The sequence below is a fragment of the Carassius gibelio genome, chromosome B8 (assembly GCF_023724105.1).
Source record: "Carassius gibelio isolate Cgi1373 ecotype wild population from Czech Republic chromosome B8, carGib1.2-hapl.c, whole genome shotgun sequence".
Classification (NCBI taxonomy): domain Eukaryota; kingdom Metazoa; phylum Chordata; class Actinopteri; order Cypriniformes; family Cyprinidae; genus Carassius; species Carassius gibelio.
The window spans coordinates 3,750,988-3,770,676 of record NC_068403.1 but is presented as its reverse complement, the minus strand read 5'-3'; the positions used below and the strand labels follow the sequence as shown (position 1 = coordinate 3,770,676).

Genomic DNA, 19,689 nt, shown 5'->3' with positions numbered 1-19,689 from the left:
ACATCCCAAATTGAATAATGCTACCCATATGCTTCCATAACTGGCAGCTTTAGAAGATGTGATATTCAGAGACGGTGACCGCTCTGTGATGTTCACTTTGCAACCAATATCAAATTTTACTGAGCGATTTATCAGTTTAATTGATGTGTATCTTTTGATGTCATCATTAAGTACCAACCATTAGCAATTTAACAAACTCTTATGCACTGTGCAATCAATAAATCTCATTGCACAGTGGTTGATTTTTCACATCTTGAGAGACTTAATGGAGGTTTTGATTGTTTCAACAAGCCTAACTGAAGCTCTACTCACTGGATGAGAAATGTTGGAGTATGTATTTAAGGAATAAATAAAAATTCTATAAGTGTTTACTTCTCTAAGGAATGCGGGTACTGAAATACTTGACGGTACCCATTGACTTCAATGGCATTTTTTTCCATGCTATAGAAGTCAATGGCTACCGACGGCTGTTTGGCTACCAACGTTCTTCAAAATATCTTCTTGTGTGTTCAAACAAGAAAGAAAAACATTCAGATCTAGTACAACTCGATCTAGTACAACTTCCTTTTTGGGTGAACTGTCCCTTTAAGACTTTTCTTGTGTCAAATCTGAGCACAGTTTGAGACGTCACTTCCAAACCACTAGAGGAGACACGTGTGAGATTACTGCTCACTGCTTTATCTTAATTCCTTCTAGGAGACACAATTGAGATATTAAAAAGATCCCATTTGTGATTTTTCTCTCCTACGGGTAAACAAATGAAAGCGTGGAGCTGAGGGGCATGGCAGCTCCGAGCACGTCCATCGGGCCACTTTCCTCTTTCCTGTCCAAGTCAGGGCAGATAACGACTCATCTTCCATCTCTGCCATGGACACCCGCCAGAAACGACCCTATCCTGGATCTCTCCCAAACACACACACACACACACACAAAAGCAGCAGAGAGAAGTGCTGTTGTTTTTGTCCGTGTCGGGGGATTTGAGGGGGTGGGGTTGGTGCCAGTATTAATGCGGAGGCCAGACTAGACTCCAGCGATGGGCCGTATTGATTGTGTTGATTTGATTCATTGATCGATCTCTCCTCTCGAATGTGGCGTCTGAGAAGCGGCACTAATCTGAAACAGCTAAGGACAAATCTTCTGCCTTACACACAAACCGAGGAGATAAGAAAACATATGAAAAGAAACTGCACTTATCTAAATCATAGACTAGCCCTTCTGCTGTCCCTCGCTGTGGCCATTGTGTATGTATGTGTGTGTGTGTGTGTGTGTGTGTGTGTGTGTGTGTGTGTTGAATGATAGGACCTTCTGTTTCTAGACTGATGTTTGTATTTGTGTTGCTCTGTGTGTTTGTGTTGTGTAGATGTGTATAATGGCCATGCAGGGTTGCATATTTGATCCATAATGGCCCTGTAGATGTTTTTTATATAAAGAAAGTGCATACATATCTGTATCCTGTAGATATTCTCATGCAGGATTGCGTATGTGCATGCATAGGCAGTGGTCATGTACATATTTAATCATATAACATGCATGCAGGGTTGCATATGAACAGTACTAGTGCATGCAGTTGTCCTGTAAATATCATTGTGAGGTTTCATATCTGCATGCACAGGTAATGATCCTATTTTGTATAACATACATGTGTGCATGCATAGGTAATGGCCCCTGTCTGTGTTCGTGTGTTGAATGCATGATGCTTAGTTGTATAATTCTCTTCCTCCACTGCTGTATGTATTTGTGTTTCTCTGCATGTCAATATTCTTTAGATATAATTTGGTTGTATAACGTGAATGCAGGGTTGCATATCTACATGCATAGGTAATGGTCCCTGTCTGCGTGAACCTTTTGTAGGTCTTTTTTATGAGCACGCGTGTGTGTGTGTGTGTGTGTGCAGCAGGGGTTTAGAGGCAGCACAATCACCAGGCAGAACAGAGTGGATCTATAAATTGATGGAATTCAAAGCCTGCAGCATCGATTACCATTATAACAAACAGCCGAGCCCAGAACGTCTGATTATTTTTAGACAAAGTTTCTGTGCTCTCAGCAGCAATTCTGCTGATGCTGTCACAAGCACAGACATCTGCCTATGATTGCAATTAGATGGGATACAAAAAGAAAAATAATACCTCCATCTGCATTTTCCTCCTCTTTTTTCCCATAACCACCTACTTTTTTTGCAGTTGATTTCTGCTGGTCCAAACACTCTGGTTGAGAACTCTGTTGTTTTCCTCACATGTCAACTTCCTCTCTTTCCCGCTGTCATCAGCGAGAGGTGCCATAGATTCTGTGCTAATCGATGGTAAAGATTTTTTCGAGCTCTATAGTGAATCTGAAGGTTATATCTTGTGTTCTAACAGTCTGTGTGTTTACAGTACGCATTTTCATTTATGGCCCTTCATTGCTTGTCTGGTTATTACAGACGACAAGATTTCAGATGTGATTTAGTTAAGCGCTAGTTATCTTTTGTTGTGCTTTTATATCTCGGTCGCTTGTAGATGTGTTTGATTCAGTGTCAAGTTCAAGCGTCGACCGCGTCACACAACCAACTGCACGTGAACACAAACACCTCAGCCAATCAATTTTCCTCGCTGGCCTCAGCAGGGCTGGTTTAGCTTAGCTCCGCCCCCGAGAGGTTAATCCCGCCCCCCGTGACATCGGCAGAGCTTCCCAGAGGGAAACTCATCAATTACAGACGGATGTTTGACTGGCACAGGCGTAATGACAGGGGTTCAATATTGACCAGGCAGCCCACCGCATCCTGGAAATACAGGCCCGATTGCCTTTTTCCAAACCCTTAAAACGTCGAACGTTTGACTGAAGATGTCTTCTTTTTACACACAAGTGTGGCTTTTTTTCAATACTGTTCAATAGTGACATTTCTTTGTGGCTTTCCTGGAAATAGAATCCGATTTAAAGCGATAGTTCACCCAAAAATACATTTCTGTCATCATTTACTCCTCCTCACACTCACATTTGTTCTTTACACATTGTGTTGTACTGTTGGTTATTGTTTATTTCATTGACGTCAGAAGGATTGTAACATACCACAAGAATTATATGCACTACTTTTATAATACATTTTTTCTCCATACATTTATGTAATATATATTAATGGTACTTTATTATAATTTCTGAATATTTTTATGGTGCATATTTTTATAATATTAATATTTTTCTTTTGAGCTTTACAATCATCATCATCATGTAAAGCTCATTTTGTATGGAAAACAATGTCTTGAATATTTTCAAATTTCTGCTTTAGTTTTTCACAGAAAAAGTCGTACAGGTTTGGAACAACATGGTTAACATAGTCAATTTACAATTAATGGGGTATCAAAAAATTTAATTAATAAATAAATAGAAGATTTGAGTTTGCCATAATCTCCATTTTATTTTATTTTATTTTGTGGTCAACATGTTGTGGGTTAAAATATGATAATAATAATAATAATAATAATAATAATAATAGTAATAATAATAAGTTATTTTTTAAAAAATACAACAATATAAGTAATAGTACTACTAAATAATAATAATAATAATAATAATAAAAATATATATGTAACAATAATAATTTAATGGTTATATTTTAATAATAGTTTATTTTACATGTTTTCAAAATATTATATATATTATATATATCAAATATTATATATCAAAATATTTTCAAAGCATATTAATATTTAATTAAAATAATTATTATTGATATTATAAAATAACATTTAAAAAATAATAATATTAAGAAAATGTATTAATAAAAGCCCTGAGGGGCTTGGTACAGAGTATTTTGCTACACTATAAAAAAGGTTAAATAGAAAACACAGATAAAAATCTAACTTGATAAAGTGGGAAATGGATCAGATTTATAAGTTGTTTATTGTGAAAGTTTTCTGAGCGTAACCTAAAGCTAGTTTTGCTCGCTCGTGTCAGACGGCAGTTCATGCATCTTGTGTGTACTGTAATTTTCCTGCTCAGAATGACTTTGACTAACATGGATCATCACCTGCTGAGCACGCTTGCATTAGCAGGCATCTCAGAGCCTCAGTGCATCATGGGTAGCAGAGAAATGAGCAAGAAAAAGGGCTTTTGGCAAACGGTGGGTTAGCATCAGGTGGGTCTGATGGCTGTCTGAGCACAAATGAACAAACATTACAAAAAACAAGAGAAGTGAAGCATGCTGCAGTTTGTTCTTGAAAGGTGAGAGCGAGCAGGTTTATTTCCAGCTCCTGCTGATGTCTCGTCTCTGTAGACGATGCAGGGAGCAAAGATGCTGTTTGTGATGTGTCAGATGTCAAAACTCTTAATAAAAAAGCTTTTCTTTTATATTCTCCTACTGTTAGTGCTGCTAAAACTTAAGCACAAGTTTCTGTAAATGCTTCTTAGCGGTGAAGTTTGTGCTCAGGCAATTAACCGTGTTTCTTCAGTGATGCTGTTCTTCACACTTAAGAGTTTGGGGTTCGTTCCAAACCTTAATCAGAGGCATTAAACTTCACTGTTTGTGCTACAGATGTTGCTCTGATCAGGCCACTTTGTGGTCTATTAATACTTCTTTCTAAGTGATCTGAATTCTGTGAGAAAAAAGGAGAGAAAGAGTGAATGAAAGAGCAAATAAAAAAGAGAAAGAAAGAAAAAAGAACAAATGAAAGAGTGAATAAAACAAGAGTGAATGAAAGCGAGCAAAAGAACAAAAGCGTGAAAGGAAGAATGAAAGAGAGCAAATTAATGAACAAGCAAAGAGGGAAAGAATAAAGGGGAATGAAAGAACAAATGAAAAAAAGAGCAAAAGAAAAAATGAATGAAAAAAAGATTCCTATCCTAAAAATGAAGACTTTTACTCGGCAAAGATGCATTCAATTGATCAAAAGTGAAGTCATTTATAATATTACAAAGGATTTCTATTTCAAATAAATGCTGTTTCCACAAAATATATTTATATATTATTATTATTATTAATATATTAACAAAAGCTGTTTTTAACAATGTTAGATCGATTATTAATAATTGAGCACCAATAATAATTGATTGTGACACTGAAGACTGGAGGAATGATGCTGAAAATGAAGCAGCGCATCACTGGAATAAATTACATTTTACGATATATTCGACTTGAAATCAGCATTTTTTAAATTGTAATAATATTTCACAATATTACTGATTTTACTGTATTTTTAAACAAATAAATGCAGCCATGATGAGCAAAAGAGACAAATTTCCAAAAAAAATTTAACCCAGATTTTTAATGTAAGTGTACTGTATATTCTTCATAACATGATAACATAACATTCTACACTCACCGTACAAACATTATACATAAATCCTGCAAGACTCAAGTAACTAAAGTCAGAAATCATTAAGAATGGAAACAAAAAAAAAACAAAAAAATCCTACATATTTATTTAGAATTAAGGTCATGTCATTTGCCACACCTTCTTCTGTAGACATACGAACTAAAAGAAGGAAACCTGTGCAGATTGGGTTGATAGCATCAGTGTTTGTAGATTCATTTCGAGGTTCTTGTCTGTACGTCAGTCAGACTGTAGTCTGCATCAACCTAATAGAGGTTACAGTCAAACCCTTCCAGTCCCTAAACAATTATGGCTTAACAGCTTTGTAAAGGACTTCCATAAAAAAGCTTAAATGTCTTTTCATTTCACGTTGATCATCTGTGTTTCGACTTTAGTCTCTTGCCAGGTGAAACTTGCTGTATTGTGTTTTAAAGCTCAGATAGTCATCTTGTGCTGCACTGGATCCTCATCATCACACTTTCAGACTCCAGTGAAGAAAAGGAAGAGCGCTGGTGCCGTAAATCTGGGGCTGCGTTACAGCTTTTGTCCTCAGGAATTCTTCCTCTCCCATTAGATCATTTTCTAAATTGCCTTTTAAGTAAGAGTTCAGATTAATTAATACATAGTAAATTAAATGTTATATCATGTATGAATTTGGTACAGTAATTGAAAGCCCTCTCTTTAATTTTTTTTTGAGTAGGTTGAGATGTAAAACATGACTTTTAATTGGATAAAAGTTTGATCAGTGTTGTTTGAATGAATTCTGTAGGGGGTTGTGTACTAATATGTAAAGTACTATATATATAAATAAAATATAGTAAAACAGTAATATTGTTAAATATTATTGCAATTTTAAATGTTTTCTAGTTGAATGTATTGTAAATTGCAAAGCTATATTTTCAGATTCTTCAGAAATTATACTAATATACTGATTTGAAGCATTTCTGATCTCAGTATTCAGATTTTACATCATGCATTTTTTTCAGCTACAGAATAAAAATAAAGAATATGTATCTTGGACTATTTTAGCTCACGATTTAGTGTTTTTCCTTGCAGTTTTGACTTTATATCTCACACTCTTTATTTTTCTTCTCAGAATGGCGAGTTTATATCGTGCAATTCTGAGTTTAAATGTTGCAGTTTCTTGCAAAGTCAGAATTGTGAGAAATGCTAAGTTTTATCTTCTTGCAATTGATGTGTCAAAATTCTGACTTTGTGAAAAAACCTGAGATCAACTCAGAATTGCAAAACACTGTCTAAAACTGAAAGAATAATCCTCTGTACTTCATTTTTGGATTACATTTTTTCCTAAGGAAACTTTTTTTTGCAACTTTTTTTTTCCTGAAAAAACTATAATTCATTATCAGGTATACAGTTCTACTTCATAGAACAGTCTTATAAAATGGTATTACTATTATGAAACAATGTCTGAAAACCCCTGTTAATGTGATGGTGCATGTACAAGAAAACACAGCAGTACTTTCTGATATTGATTTTGCTCGTGCAGACTTCTCTAGTCGTCCTCCACCATATTTCAGTCTTTCTGCTCACCAGGTCAGCTCAGTAAGATGGATATTGGTGAATATTCAGAGTTCCTGTGCATGTGCCATTTTCTCCTTCCACCTCTTTCTCTCTCTCTCTCTCTCTCTCTCTCCCTCTCTCCCTCTCCCTCTCTCTCTCCCTCTCTCTCTCTCTCTCTCTCTCTCTCTCTCCCTCTCTCCCTCTCCCTCCCTCTCTCTCTCTCTCTCTCTCTCTCTCCCATGACTGTTGCAGAGGTATTGATTATTTTGGATTCTGATTATCTAAAAGGCCTTCTTCTACTGAAGGCATTGGATTTATTTTAGGTTAATTATTAATGGGGCTGAGCTTACAGTAAGCAGTCACCTTCTATCAGATCATGACGGATTACACGGTTAATATTCAGCAGCGTATATTTATTAATGTGTGTACTAAGCTGTGTATATGAGTGTTGGCAGGCCTCTCTAAAGCATGTCTCTCTCTCTCGTTCTCTTTGTCTCTGTAGAGGGAGCTGAATTCGGTGGCGGCACAGCTAGCAGGCCGACAGGAGGAGAGCGAGGACTCCCATAAGCACCTGGTGGAGCTGAGCCGGGAATTCAAGAAAAATGTCCCAGAGGTGAGTGGGATGTGTGCGATGTTCATCTAGTCAGTTTTCACATTTTTTACGTTTTTTTTTCCCCCTGACCCTCACATGTTCTTCTATTAGTTTGCTGCTCCTCTCTGTCTTCTCTTGTCTGAACTCCTCCCCTTCTCATATTTCAGAACTTCTCGAGCCAATCAACTGATTCATAAATGCCATGTGACTTTTGACACTTTTTTTATGTTGCGTAAATAAATTTATTAACATATTTAAATTTGTTTATATATTTACTGTCATTTACATAAATGTATTTCTTACTATAAAAAAATGAATTCAATCTTTCAATCTTCATAATATATACTGCTGTTCAAAAGTTTAAGGTCAATACGTTTTTTTTATTTTAAGAAATTGATATTTTATTCAGCAAGGATGCATTAAATTGATCAGAAATTGCAATAAAGACATCTATAGAGTTACAGAAGATTTATATTTCAAATTAATACTTTCCTTTGAACTTTCTATTCATCAAATAACTGGAAAAAAATATATAAATTTATAAATAAAGTTTCCAGAAAATATGAAGCAGCACAACAGTTTTCAATATAAGAAATGGTGTTTTTTTTTGTTTTGTTTTTAGCAGCAAATCAGCATATTAGAATGATTTCTAAAGGAAATGTATATATTCACATAGAAAACTGCTATTTTAATTGCAATTTTTTTTTTTAAACAAGTAAATACAATCTTGGAGAAACATAAAAGCCATAAAAGACTTTTGCTTATTCTTTTTTCTGTTATTTATTTATTTTTTTGACAAGCCATCAATAAGGATAGATGCTTTTTGAAACCAACTACAGCATCTATCAGAAGGACATTTGCCTCTCATTTTCTCGACTGTTGTCTCCGCCCCCTTTTCACGTTCTGTCCCGCCCCCTCTTCTCAACTCCTCCCATTTTCCCAGCCCTAACTCCTCCTCTTCCAGATATTCCGGAGCTTGTATCTAGTTTCTCTAGTTTCAGAAAGCTCAGGATAGTTTTATCTCTGTCCGACTGTCACTCATACAAACCCATGCGTCCCTCCAGTATCAGCACTAATAGTGTAACACAGAGTATCTGCTGTTTACTGACGTTACTTGTCACTTCCAGCCCAGAACAGGCAGACATTAAGCTAGGCATTAAGCTAAACAGAAAATGAGCGGCTCGTTCCCATGGAGGAAAATCCTCCGCCGAACGTCTTTAAGTTCAAGTCCCTCTCTGTTTAAATTCCCGTCACTCTAATCCAGAGCTGCTCTTCAGGTAAAGGTGACGACGCGAGGAATGCTTGTCACGCATCTCTCATTATACGCGCTTTGACATTTTACATTTTTCCTCGTTAGCGGCCTTCTTTTTTTCCGAGGCTGCGTTTGAGGCTTCGACACGATCCGGCGTCAGACCTCTCGACTCAGAAGCCCAACTCCTCGTTTGCTCTCCACTTGACACAAATGTCATCAGTGACAATCAGAATTTACAAGATTAGCAAACGTCTGGAGCGAACGCCGTGTCGTTAAAGAGAGTGGCGTAACTGAACATAAAAAAAGCATCAGTAATGGATTCTCAGGAGAATCAGACGACTTATTTGTGTTAATGGAGAAGTTATTATTGTCTTCAATACAACATCAACAACAAATGGAGCACACTGTTGATTAACACACACTGTCTTTTTTGGGGGATTTGCAACACTAATGCACATACAATGGAATCTGTGGTTTAAAAGTACTTGGATTTGTGTCCAGATTTATTTGAGCTGAATTTTCATCGCTTTCAATTGTAGGACTGCTGTTGTAGGTGGATGAACTTCTGGTTCTGTATTACAAGTGTAATTCAGTGTGATTGTTCTCTTGAAATATTGCATTCAAAGTCAGTAAGTGTCTCTGTCATAAGTACAACATGTATGATGTTCAATGTTTTTTAACATTCATCCTAGACAACTGAAGCTGTACACCAATGTCATTTTAGAATATTGATTTACTATTATACAGTAGTCTTTGATAATATTTTGAATTAGATTTTACTGTTATATTTTACTTTATTTTTATTATTATTTTTAGATGTTTTGTATTGTTTTTGTCATATATATATATATATATATATATATATATATATATATATATATATATATATATATATATATATATAATATATTTATATTATATATATATATATATATTATATTTCTTAGTTTAGTCTAGTCAAGCCAATTTAGTTTTTGTATTTTTAGTTAAATTTTCAGTTAATGTTTATTTCATTTTTCAGTAATATTTTTTTAATTTTATATATTTTAATGTTTGAAAGATTTTTCATTAAGCATAAAATGTTCTTCAGTCTAATATTTTTTTATTCTTTTGTGGTGAATCTTAAAAAAAAAAATAATAATAATACCTAGGTCATTCTTCACCCCAAAATCAAGAGCAAAAAATATATTTAAATATATTTTGCATAAATAAAATATAACTTATTTTATGATGATTAGGATCTTTTGCATTGTGACTTGTTTTATTATTATCATTATGCCAGTTTAACTTTTTCTCCCCAAAATTGTCATTTGAAATTATATTTTACTTTGTATTTATTGTATTATTCTTGTTATGTTTATTATTTAGTTTTTCATGTTAATATAGTTTTTTTTAAGTTTTAATTGTCAAGCCAGTTTAATTTTTGTATTTTATTTAAGTTTATGTTTATTTTATTTCCAGTAATATTTATTACATTTATATGTTTTTATGTCTGAAAGATTTTTCATTAATCTTTTAGGCATAAAATGTTCTTCAGTGTAAGAATTTTTTTTTCTTTATTAGTGAATCTCAAAAAATTAAAATTAAAATAATACCTAGGTCTATCTTCACCCCAAAATCAAGAACAAAATTTATATTTAATTACAATTTGTATAAATAAAATATAACTTATTTTATGATGATTAGGATCTTTTGTATTGTGACTATTTTATTTTTATTATTATTATGCCAGTTCAACTTTTTTCTCCCCAAAATTGTCATTTGAAATTATATTTTACTCTGTGTTTATTGTATTGTTTTTATTTATATATATATATATATATATATATATATATATATATATATATATATATATATATATATATAGTTTTAATTTTAGTTTTAATTGCCAGTTTAATTTTTGTATTTTATTTCAATTAATGTTTATTTTACTGTAAGTAATACTAATTTAATTTTATATATTTTTATGTCTGAAAGATTTTTTAGCAATTTTTTGAGCATAAAATGTTCCTCAGTCTTAGATTTTTTTTATTTTGTGGTCAAAAAAAATAAAGAAAAAAATAAGAATATTACATACATCATTCTTCACCCCAAAATCAAGAACAGAAATTATATTTAAATATATTTTGCATAAATAAAATAAAACTTAATTTATGATGATTAGGATCTTTTGCATTGTGACTTTTATTATTATAATTATAATTATCATCATTAAGTTTTTTCTCCCCAAAATTGTCATTTGAAAATAATGCACAGCAATGCTTAAAAAATAAATTAAAAAAAATAATTTACCTCAAAAATAGGCTTTATTGTTTTCAAGCAAAATAATTAGTATTTCTTTTTTAATTATTGCAGTATAACCCAAACATGTTTCTGACAAGGTTTTAATGGGATTCATCAGTGCTGTCTCTGTTTCTCTGTGTTTAGGAGGTGTTGGAGATGGTTTCCCCGGTCCTCAAGAGTTTCCAAGCTCAGGTCAGTCAACAATCTCCATTTATGGATCGAGATGCCATCAGATCCACCTCAGAAACATAGCTGCTCTCGTGATCTGGAGATATAATACAAGGAATAACATCCCAGTCATTTGATTGCTTTTCAGCATCCGTCAATGTTTTATGTAGCCGTTTGCTGCCTTTCCCAGGGATCAAAACTCTCTGTGCATCACGTCATCCGTATCCGTGCTCCATCCCCCCGCCCTTGGCTCTATTGACTGGTATTATTTTCCCGTCAGACTTAAGTAGCATCTCTCCTCCATTAAGACGCAGGAGTACAGGACTCTCTCTGTCATGCTGTTGTAATGGTGCACTGACATGCTCCTGTCGAGAAAGTCATCTGATCTCCTCTCAAAGCCTGTGCTCGAGCCATTAAACAGCAGATCATAAATCATATTTGCGATCCTCGTCTGTGGTCCAGAGAGCTCAGGCATACTGAAAAGATCACGAGTGATTCGCTGCTGTGTTGTGAGTGAATGCAATGGCATTTTCATGAAAAAGTATTTCAGGCCTGATATTAAAGGGATAGTTTACACAGAAATTGAAAGGAAACAAACCAATTTAACTCAAGGCACATAGTCTAGCATGCATAGCATCTACAACCTTTAACCTAAGCATTTCAAAGAACACTTACAGCAAAGCAATCATCTGTTAGCAATCATAATAAGCTTAATTAGCGTATGTGCACATGTAGTAGCACAAACAACTGTACAGTGTGTTCTCTGAGTAACACAATTACACTTTTGAATTGCACACCTGACATCAGAGAGACACACAGCAGTATGAGAGGTCTCACATGTGCTGTGTGGGCTTTTCTGACTACATGATTATTTATTAATTTGCACTGCTTCAAAATATTTCATAAGCATAATGCAATTATGCAACATTAAAAAAAAATCTTATGCTTTAAAAACAACTTCAAAACTCATTGGAACAAATGTAAATTATTATTTTTTATTTAATTGTATTATTATTAATTGTTTCTCGCTATGAAACATTTTGTGCAATTTTTATGAATGGAATCTTTTTTTTTTAATCCTTGTCCTTATGTTCATGAACAGCTGAGATAAACATGGGTTTTCTTTCTTTAGATGGAAAAGAACCTTTAGAACAAGTTGAGGAATATACTAACAATATAGAATGAGTGCCTTGAGTCCCTTATTGTTTTTTTAAGGACACATTTTCAAAAACCTTTATTTTATTTTATTTTGTTTTATTTTATTTTATTTTATTTTATTTTATTTTATTTTATTTTATTTTATTTTATTTTATTTTATTTTATTTTACTTTATTTTATTTTATGTTGTTTTGTTTTATTTTATTTTATTTTATTTTACTTTATTTTATTTTATGTTGTTTTGTTTTATTTTATTTTATTTTATTTTATTTTATTTTATTTTATGTTGTTTTATTTTATTTTATTTTAGTGCTCTGCGGTGATGTAGATGGTGAACAGGTGCAATAATTAGCTAACTATATTGTGTTTTCACACGACTGGAACAACATTTTATATTTTGGAGATCTAGAGCAGCCCTGACTGAGAGGTGCATGATGGGTAAACTTCACAGGGACCACTTATCGCACGAGAAGTTTAACAGTGAGAGTAAACTACGAGAGCTCACAGTGTAATGTAGGTGGAGTGTGTGTGTGTGTGTGTGTTTTAGGTCTCTTCGGCCCTCGTTCTCCTCCCTTCTCCAGCATTGCGCTTTCTCGAGGTCCCCGGTGGCTCCTGGACCCTTATCGTGCCACTTTTAAAAGAGAAGTCGTCTGCTTTGAAGTGTTTGCGACATGACAGGTTTCTCTTTTCTTTCTGTTTCATTTCTGCGCGTCCCTCCCTCTCCTCCCATCCTGCCTCGCCTGCTAATTATCGTTAACCAGGCGGCTGATTAGAAACACGCGTCGACCTACATTCCCGAAGCGTTCGGTCGCGTGAAAGGGTTAATCCCCGAGCTGGTGGCTGTCATTGGTCGACTCCTTTCTCCTCCTCCTCCTTCTTCATCGTCGTCGTCTTCTCTTCTTCTTTCCTGTTCTTTTCTCTTTCGGAGGGGAAGAGAGCTAATGAGGTCCCGTCAGAGCCGGGGAGAGGTGTTAATTTGGCCTGTGAAGTGGAAAGGAGATTAAGGACAGTAAGAAGTCGAGTTTACGGCTTAAAATACATTGCTGTCCTTATTAATCCAAAGGCCCTGGGAGACCAGCAGCACTTTTTGGTTTTATAATGAAGAGTGTCTTATAATGAAGGTAATTTTAATAAAATTTACTGCGAGGAGGCTTGCGTCCGACGGTGTGTGTCTTAATAGAGTCGGCCGCTCCGCTAGGTCTGATCTCAGAGAGGTGTTGACGATCCCTCACACACATTTCGGCCTTTTTTCTCTCTCGGAAAAGTGTTACACCACACAGCGCTCTCCTTCAGATGGAAAAGGGTTGCAACTTTTGCCAAGCATGTGGAAAAGAGAAACACAGAGTAAATCACTGCCTGCTGGACTAATAAGGCACAATGCACCTTTAGGATGCCATACAGAAATTAACCCTTTAGAGCCCAACAGAAGAAACACTAGTCTAATAAAAAAAAAAATATATATATATATATACATATATATATTTTTTTTTTTTTTTTGAGGAGGAGGAGGAACAGTTTATCGAACCTTTAGACAAAGTAAAGTTTGTGTTTTTGTTGAGTCTCAAATTTGAGCTTATTATATAAGCTTTTATGGCTCATATAATATGACAATATGAAGGGAAACTATACGATACAAAATATATGATTTGGTGCAGATGCTTATATATATATATATATATATATATATATATATATATATATATATATATATAAGATGAAATTCTGAAAGTTTGTGATGTAAATTAGTGAGATCTTTTTTAACATTATAGCATTTATATACTTATATTAAATGCATAAAGCATATAGTCGTCACACTGTATGTTGTATTATGATTATATTTAAATGCTTAGGTTTGTGATCAAAGCTCTATAGTTTCGAAACATATAATTCAATGATGATTGAGAGATGAACAAATAAACGTTCCTAAAAAAGCCTGATGCATCATATTTGATACATTTTAACATTATTATTTTTTGTAACTGCTTCAGTTCAGTAAGTGTTCATTTTGTGATATTACTAAAAATATAAAAGTTATTCTTATTGCATGATTTAAAATGGATAACAATCAGAGATTTGACAGCAAGAAGACACGTGAAACACGAGCCGAAGGTGGACATTTTTATAATTACACTAAAAGGCTTTCACTTGCTGAAAAAGTTTAACCATCAATCAGACGACAGAAGGCATGGAGTAGATTGTGTTCGACAGCTTTTTCAGCAAAGTTTGGATCATTTACAGGCCTTAGCAATTTGCCTTAGTGGGCTTTATAGGGTTAAATGTGTTTAGGGATTTTAACCTGTTAATTGTCACCCCGTCCCGTATACGGGACGCCTACGTTGACTATACTATATTACAATCAAATCTAATCTAATCTTGACAAACTATATATCGTTGGAAAGGTCTAAGACTCCCAAATATATATTTTACCAATATTCTTTGTTAAACATTATGTAGCAAAAGTAATAGATGAATTTATGACAAGAGTACACCCTCAGAAATCTACATTACAAAAGGAGCTTTTACCTTTGTTTTAAAAAAAGACTTCCTCGTTGCCTTTTTCTCTATCACATTTTAGAAATCATCAGAAGTTATATATCACTTGAAAACATAAAATCTCAAAATTCATCCTTTAAAACCCATTTTTAAATCAGACATTGCATTACCGTGTAAATGGCACATCAAAATCATGTTACAAAATGTTTTCAGTCATGAATTTAGGTTTGTATCATGCACATTCAAGTCTATCTTCAAAAACGTAAGTGAAAGTTAAGGGGTTAAAACTCTTGTCATTTAAAGAAATATTTTATCCATAAGTGAAAAGTCAGGTTATATATCACTTACAGCGTCTCATCACCTTTTTTTTTTCATTCGTGGTTAAACTAACCCTTAAACTGTGCATTTTGGTTCTGTCTGAGTTCTGTTATTCCTAGTATATCATGTTTGATCTGTGAGTTTGTGATCGGGATCTGTTAGAAGGGAATCTGGTACACTTTCTTTCAGGACGCAGATGGTTTTGTGTCGCTGGTTTAAGATGTCAGGCCTGAATTAACCAGTCAGCTCATTTTCTCTCCCTCTCCGTGTCTGTTGGCGCTCGCAGAGAGAAAACATCCACGCAGGGCCCTAATTATGAAAACTTGCTTTACAAAGATAATCCGAGGAGTAATTTAGCGTGCACAATGAGAGTCGTGGTGCTGTGCAGATGGAGAATCTGATAAATAGTTGGGAACATGTAATTAGCAACTGGGTTCTGTTTCGTGCCGTTAACCCCTGCGGCCCAGAAATCTTCACCCGCCATTATCAGCCGAAGAGGTAAAACTCAATCCAGCTGACTACACAACCCAAACCAGACCCGCTATTCATCTCGCTCAGCTTGTGGGGATCCAGTCAGACACCTGTTTTCTGGGGCACGAGGGTCTCCAGTGTTTCAGGAGAACATTTAAGACACTCAGCACTAAATGATTCATCTGTGGAGTGGATGGGTTTTCTGCACACGTGCACACATTAGTGGCTTTCCTTCTGGATGCATTTGTTTGGGGGATGTGCAGAAAAGCGAAAGGACACGATAGGACTGTTTTACAGCTAATATAATGCACCTTATTGAATTTCTGGACAGTTGATGCTCTTTATCTTTATTTAATGTTCCTGTAGCTCAACTGGTAGAGCACTGCGTTAGCAAGCAAGCAAGCGTAAGTTTGGGGGTTCGATTCCCCGGGAAAACATGATATGTAAAAATTGATAGCCTGAATGCACTGTAAGTCGCTTTGGATAAAAGCATCTGCTAATTGCATAAATTTAATTTAAGTTAATTTATCGGACACATATGTTGCACAGAGTGACATGAAGCTATTGGGAAGTGAAAAGAAGAATGTGATTCAGAAATATTGATTGTTTGGTGTCACATTTCAGAAATTAAAATGAACACAGTTTACTTCATTAATATAAACTACTGTTGAGTGTTAGTTTAAGTGTATTTTTTATTATTATTTAATGTATTATTTGTTTTTAATTTAATAATGGCACTTTTATTCAGCAGTGATGCATTAAAGTGATCGAAAGTGACATTTATAATGTTACAAATAATGTCTGCTTCAAATAAATCCTGAACTTTCTGTTCATCAGAGAATCCTGAAAAACGTGTTTCCGCAAAAATATGAAGCAGCTCGACTGTGTTCAACACTGATAACAATCAGAAATGTTTCTTAAGTAGTAAATCAGCATATTATACTGATTTCTGAAGATCAGGTGACACTGGAGACTGGAGAAATGATGCTGAAAATTCAGCTTTGCATCACAGAAATAAATTACATTCTTACAGATATTCAAGTAGAAAGCATTTATTTTGAATTGTAATAATATTGCACAATTTTAATGCATTTTCAAGCAAATAAATGCAGCCTTGGTTTAGGGACACAAGGGACACTAAATGTAATATTCACAGTAATCTTATCTTAAACCATTGATCAGTGCGCATTATTACAAGAGGAAAAATCTTTATAATGTATTTGAATCAAAGTAATATAGTATCTTGCTCCACCCTTTATCTAGGAATAATAATGCGCATTTTGCAACCCAATAAGCCCCGTCCTCCTTTTTTTCTCCTAGATTGTTAATGGCATTTAATGTTGGCCTTTTTTTTCTGCATCTTAGTTTGTAAGTAAATACTACTGTAGGTGCTTGCTTGTTTGTGACTATAATTCATACAGGCTCATAAATCAGGATACTCTGTCCGGTGTTTGGGGTCTGTAAGCTCGTCTGATCCCGCGGTGTGGCCTGAATATCCGCCGCGAGGTAAGCCGCTCGTTCTTTGATCCAGTGACAACACGCAGGGCCGGTCCTTCCTCTGCTTTCTGATTAATTCCTGAAGGAAATGATAATTCATCTTGAATGCATAAATATGTTATGAATCGTGGAATAAATCAAAGAGTAAAGGCACGATAATTAATTATAGCGGTATGTAAGAGAAGAGCGCGTTATGTGGCTTGCTTCCTCTCAGCGTTATGATGAGAAGAGCTGTAATTACCTTCCTGTTCTAGAGGCTGCCTCCGGCTGTGCCGATTTGTACGCTCCTGTGGGCCTGGCGCTCGTAAACCTTTTCCCAGGCTAATTGTGATGAGGGCCTAATGCACTGCCATAGCCAAAGAGACTGTCTAGAACTACAACACTCCTGCGATGCCTTAAAATGCTGTCTATGTAGGCAGCTCACTAGAGTTTAAGGCTGCTTCATGTGTGAGGTGGATGAGTGCATCTGGATCATTTTCAGGTGTGTGTGTGTGTGTTTCTTCAGGCATTGTCTTAATTTTATTGAGAAGAAACATTAGCGAAAGCCTCTCAAGGTTTAATTGCAAATCCGTTTCAAAACGGTTACCGCTGAGCTATTCGATGGACTCGCTAATATGAATGTCAGATATTAACAAGGGCTCTCTATTTCGGTTTTAAAACAAAACCTATTATACCTACAGTATTCTATGTAAAACCTAAAACAGCACTTCAAATGATGCATCCTAACATTTAGAAAGATGCTGATGTTAAAGATGATGTTTTACGTTTCAGATGGTGTGCCCGTCAGTAGAAAAAAAAAAGTTATTTTAGTATAATTTATATTTTAAATAAATAAATAAATAATATTTTTAATTATATTTTAAGTTTGTATAATATATACTTTAATATATGATAGTATTTATTTTTATTTTATTAGGTATTTATTTTTCCATTTAGATTTTATTTTTTATATTGGTTCATCTTAATTTTATTTGGATTTTAGTTTTTTTGTTGTACTTTTTCACTTATTTATTTTTTTAATTTTAGGTTTATATTTACTTATTTTTTTGACTTTGTATTTTTAATTTCTATTTAGCTTCAGCTTTTTTTGTTTAGTTTAGAGATATATTGCTTCAACTTAAACTTTTTTATTTTAAGTAGTAAAGCAACATTTTTCATTTAAAGTTTACATTTTTCATTAAATATTATTTTTTGATTTCAGCCTCATTTCAATAATTAAAAATATTTTTAACAGTTTTAGTTAACAATAACAAAATAATAATATGGTAAATATAGTAGCTTTAATTTGTAAAAAAATATTTTAATGTTTATTTTATTTAGTTTATTTTTAATCTCTTTTTTTTTTACTTTTTTCATTTACCTTTATTTTTCAATTTTTGCTTGTCATTTTATTGCTTCAACAAACTTGTTTCATCTAATTTTCTATTCATCTAATATCTATATTTTATAATTTCTTTCTTTCAATAACGAAAACAGTTTTTAATATATTTTAGGTAACAATAATGACACAAGTATTAAGCCCATAACTCATCCTGCACGGTTTGCACTACGTATATAAAGGTTACCTCAAATCATGATGCTTGTTGTGCTGTTTTTATTACAGTGAGACCTCAAGGCCTGTCTAGAATACCTCGAATATCACTTTAGGATGGGCTTTTTTGATTTGGGTCACCAAACTAGAAACCACCCAAAACACAGTGCAATGCAATTAAAACCTCCCAGAACACTCTAGCATCATAGTGCCAAGTTTAACACGGGCAAACACCACTCGTGCTCTCTTCTCAGAAAATGTGAAAATGAGTTCTGTATTCTACAACTTTCATCCTACCTCAGTGTCCCTGTTTATTGCTAGAACACATTCTAATGTGCTAATGACTACGGCTGTCACAGGCTGAAGCACACGCGTCCATTAGGTATTCCTGTCACGCCGGTGGCCGCAGCACACAGAGCTGATATAAATAGGTTGCAGCAGGCCTGAAACCGGGACTCTTCTCTTCTGTCCTCTCCTCTCTGACTTTATCACCCGTGTCCAGCACGTGTTAGCAGGGTGTGATCTCTGCTGCTTTCTCTTTGTCTCTCTCTCTCTCTCTCTAGAGTTCACAGAAGTGTGAGCTTTAGCCCTGCATAATCTAATGCGTTTCTTGCATTACTACACATAGTTACATAGTCAAACGTGAATATTCCTGTGTTTCTCTCACCAGGTCTCATGTAAATCACAGCTTTTATCATGATCCGTTTACAGTGTGTTGATATAGTGTACGGAAAGGGTAACTTTTTGCTCACCCTCAGGCCATCCGAGATGTAGGAGTTTGTTTCTTCATCACATTTGGGGAAATGTAGCATTGCGTCACTTGCTCACCAATGGATGCTCTGTAGTGAATGGGTGCCGTCATAAAGAAAGTCTATACATAATCCACAAGTAATCCAGTTAACATCGTGAGAAGGGAACAGCTGCGTGTTTGTAAGAAGCAGTTCCATCAAGAAGATGTTTTAACTTCAAACATTGCCTTTAGTTAAAAGATATGTCTTCTATCTATTACATTGCTTTCTCTGGTGGAAAAGAGTCTTGTCTGAATCAGGAGAAAGAATCTGCACAGATCAAACACCGTTTACAAGCCAAGACAGCTCTGAACAAATATGTGGGTGGATTT

General features: G+C 34.5%; 1 protein-coding gene across 1 annotated transcript in view; it reads left to right on the top strand.

Annotated features, from left to right (window-relative positions):
- LOC127964233 (homeobox protein cut-like 2) overlaps positions 1 to 19,689 on the top strand; it is a 150,086-nt gene that overhangs the window by 54,320 nt on the left and 76,077 nt on the right. The window contains exons 2-3 of the mRNA XM_052564376.1: positions 7,309 to 7,419; positions 11,078 to 11,125. Coding sequence (XP_052420336.1) covers positions 7,309 to 7,419; positions 11,078 to 11,125 — 159 coding nt within the window. The remainder of the gene's footprint in view (positions 1 to 7,308; positions 7,420 to 11,077; positions 11,126 to 19,689) is intronic.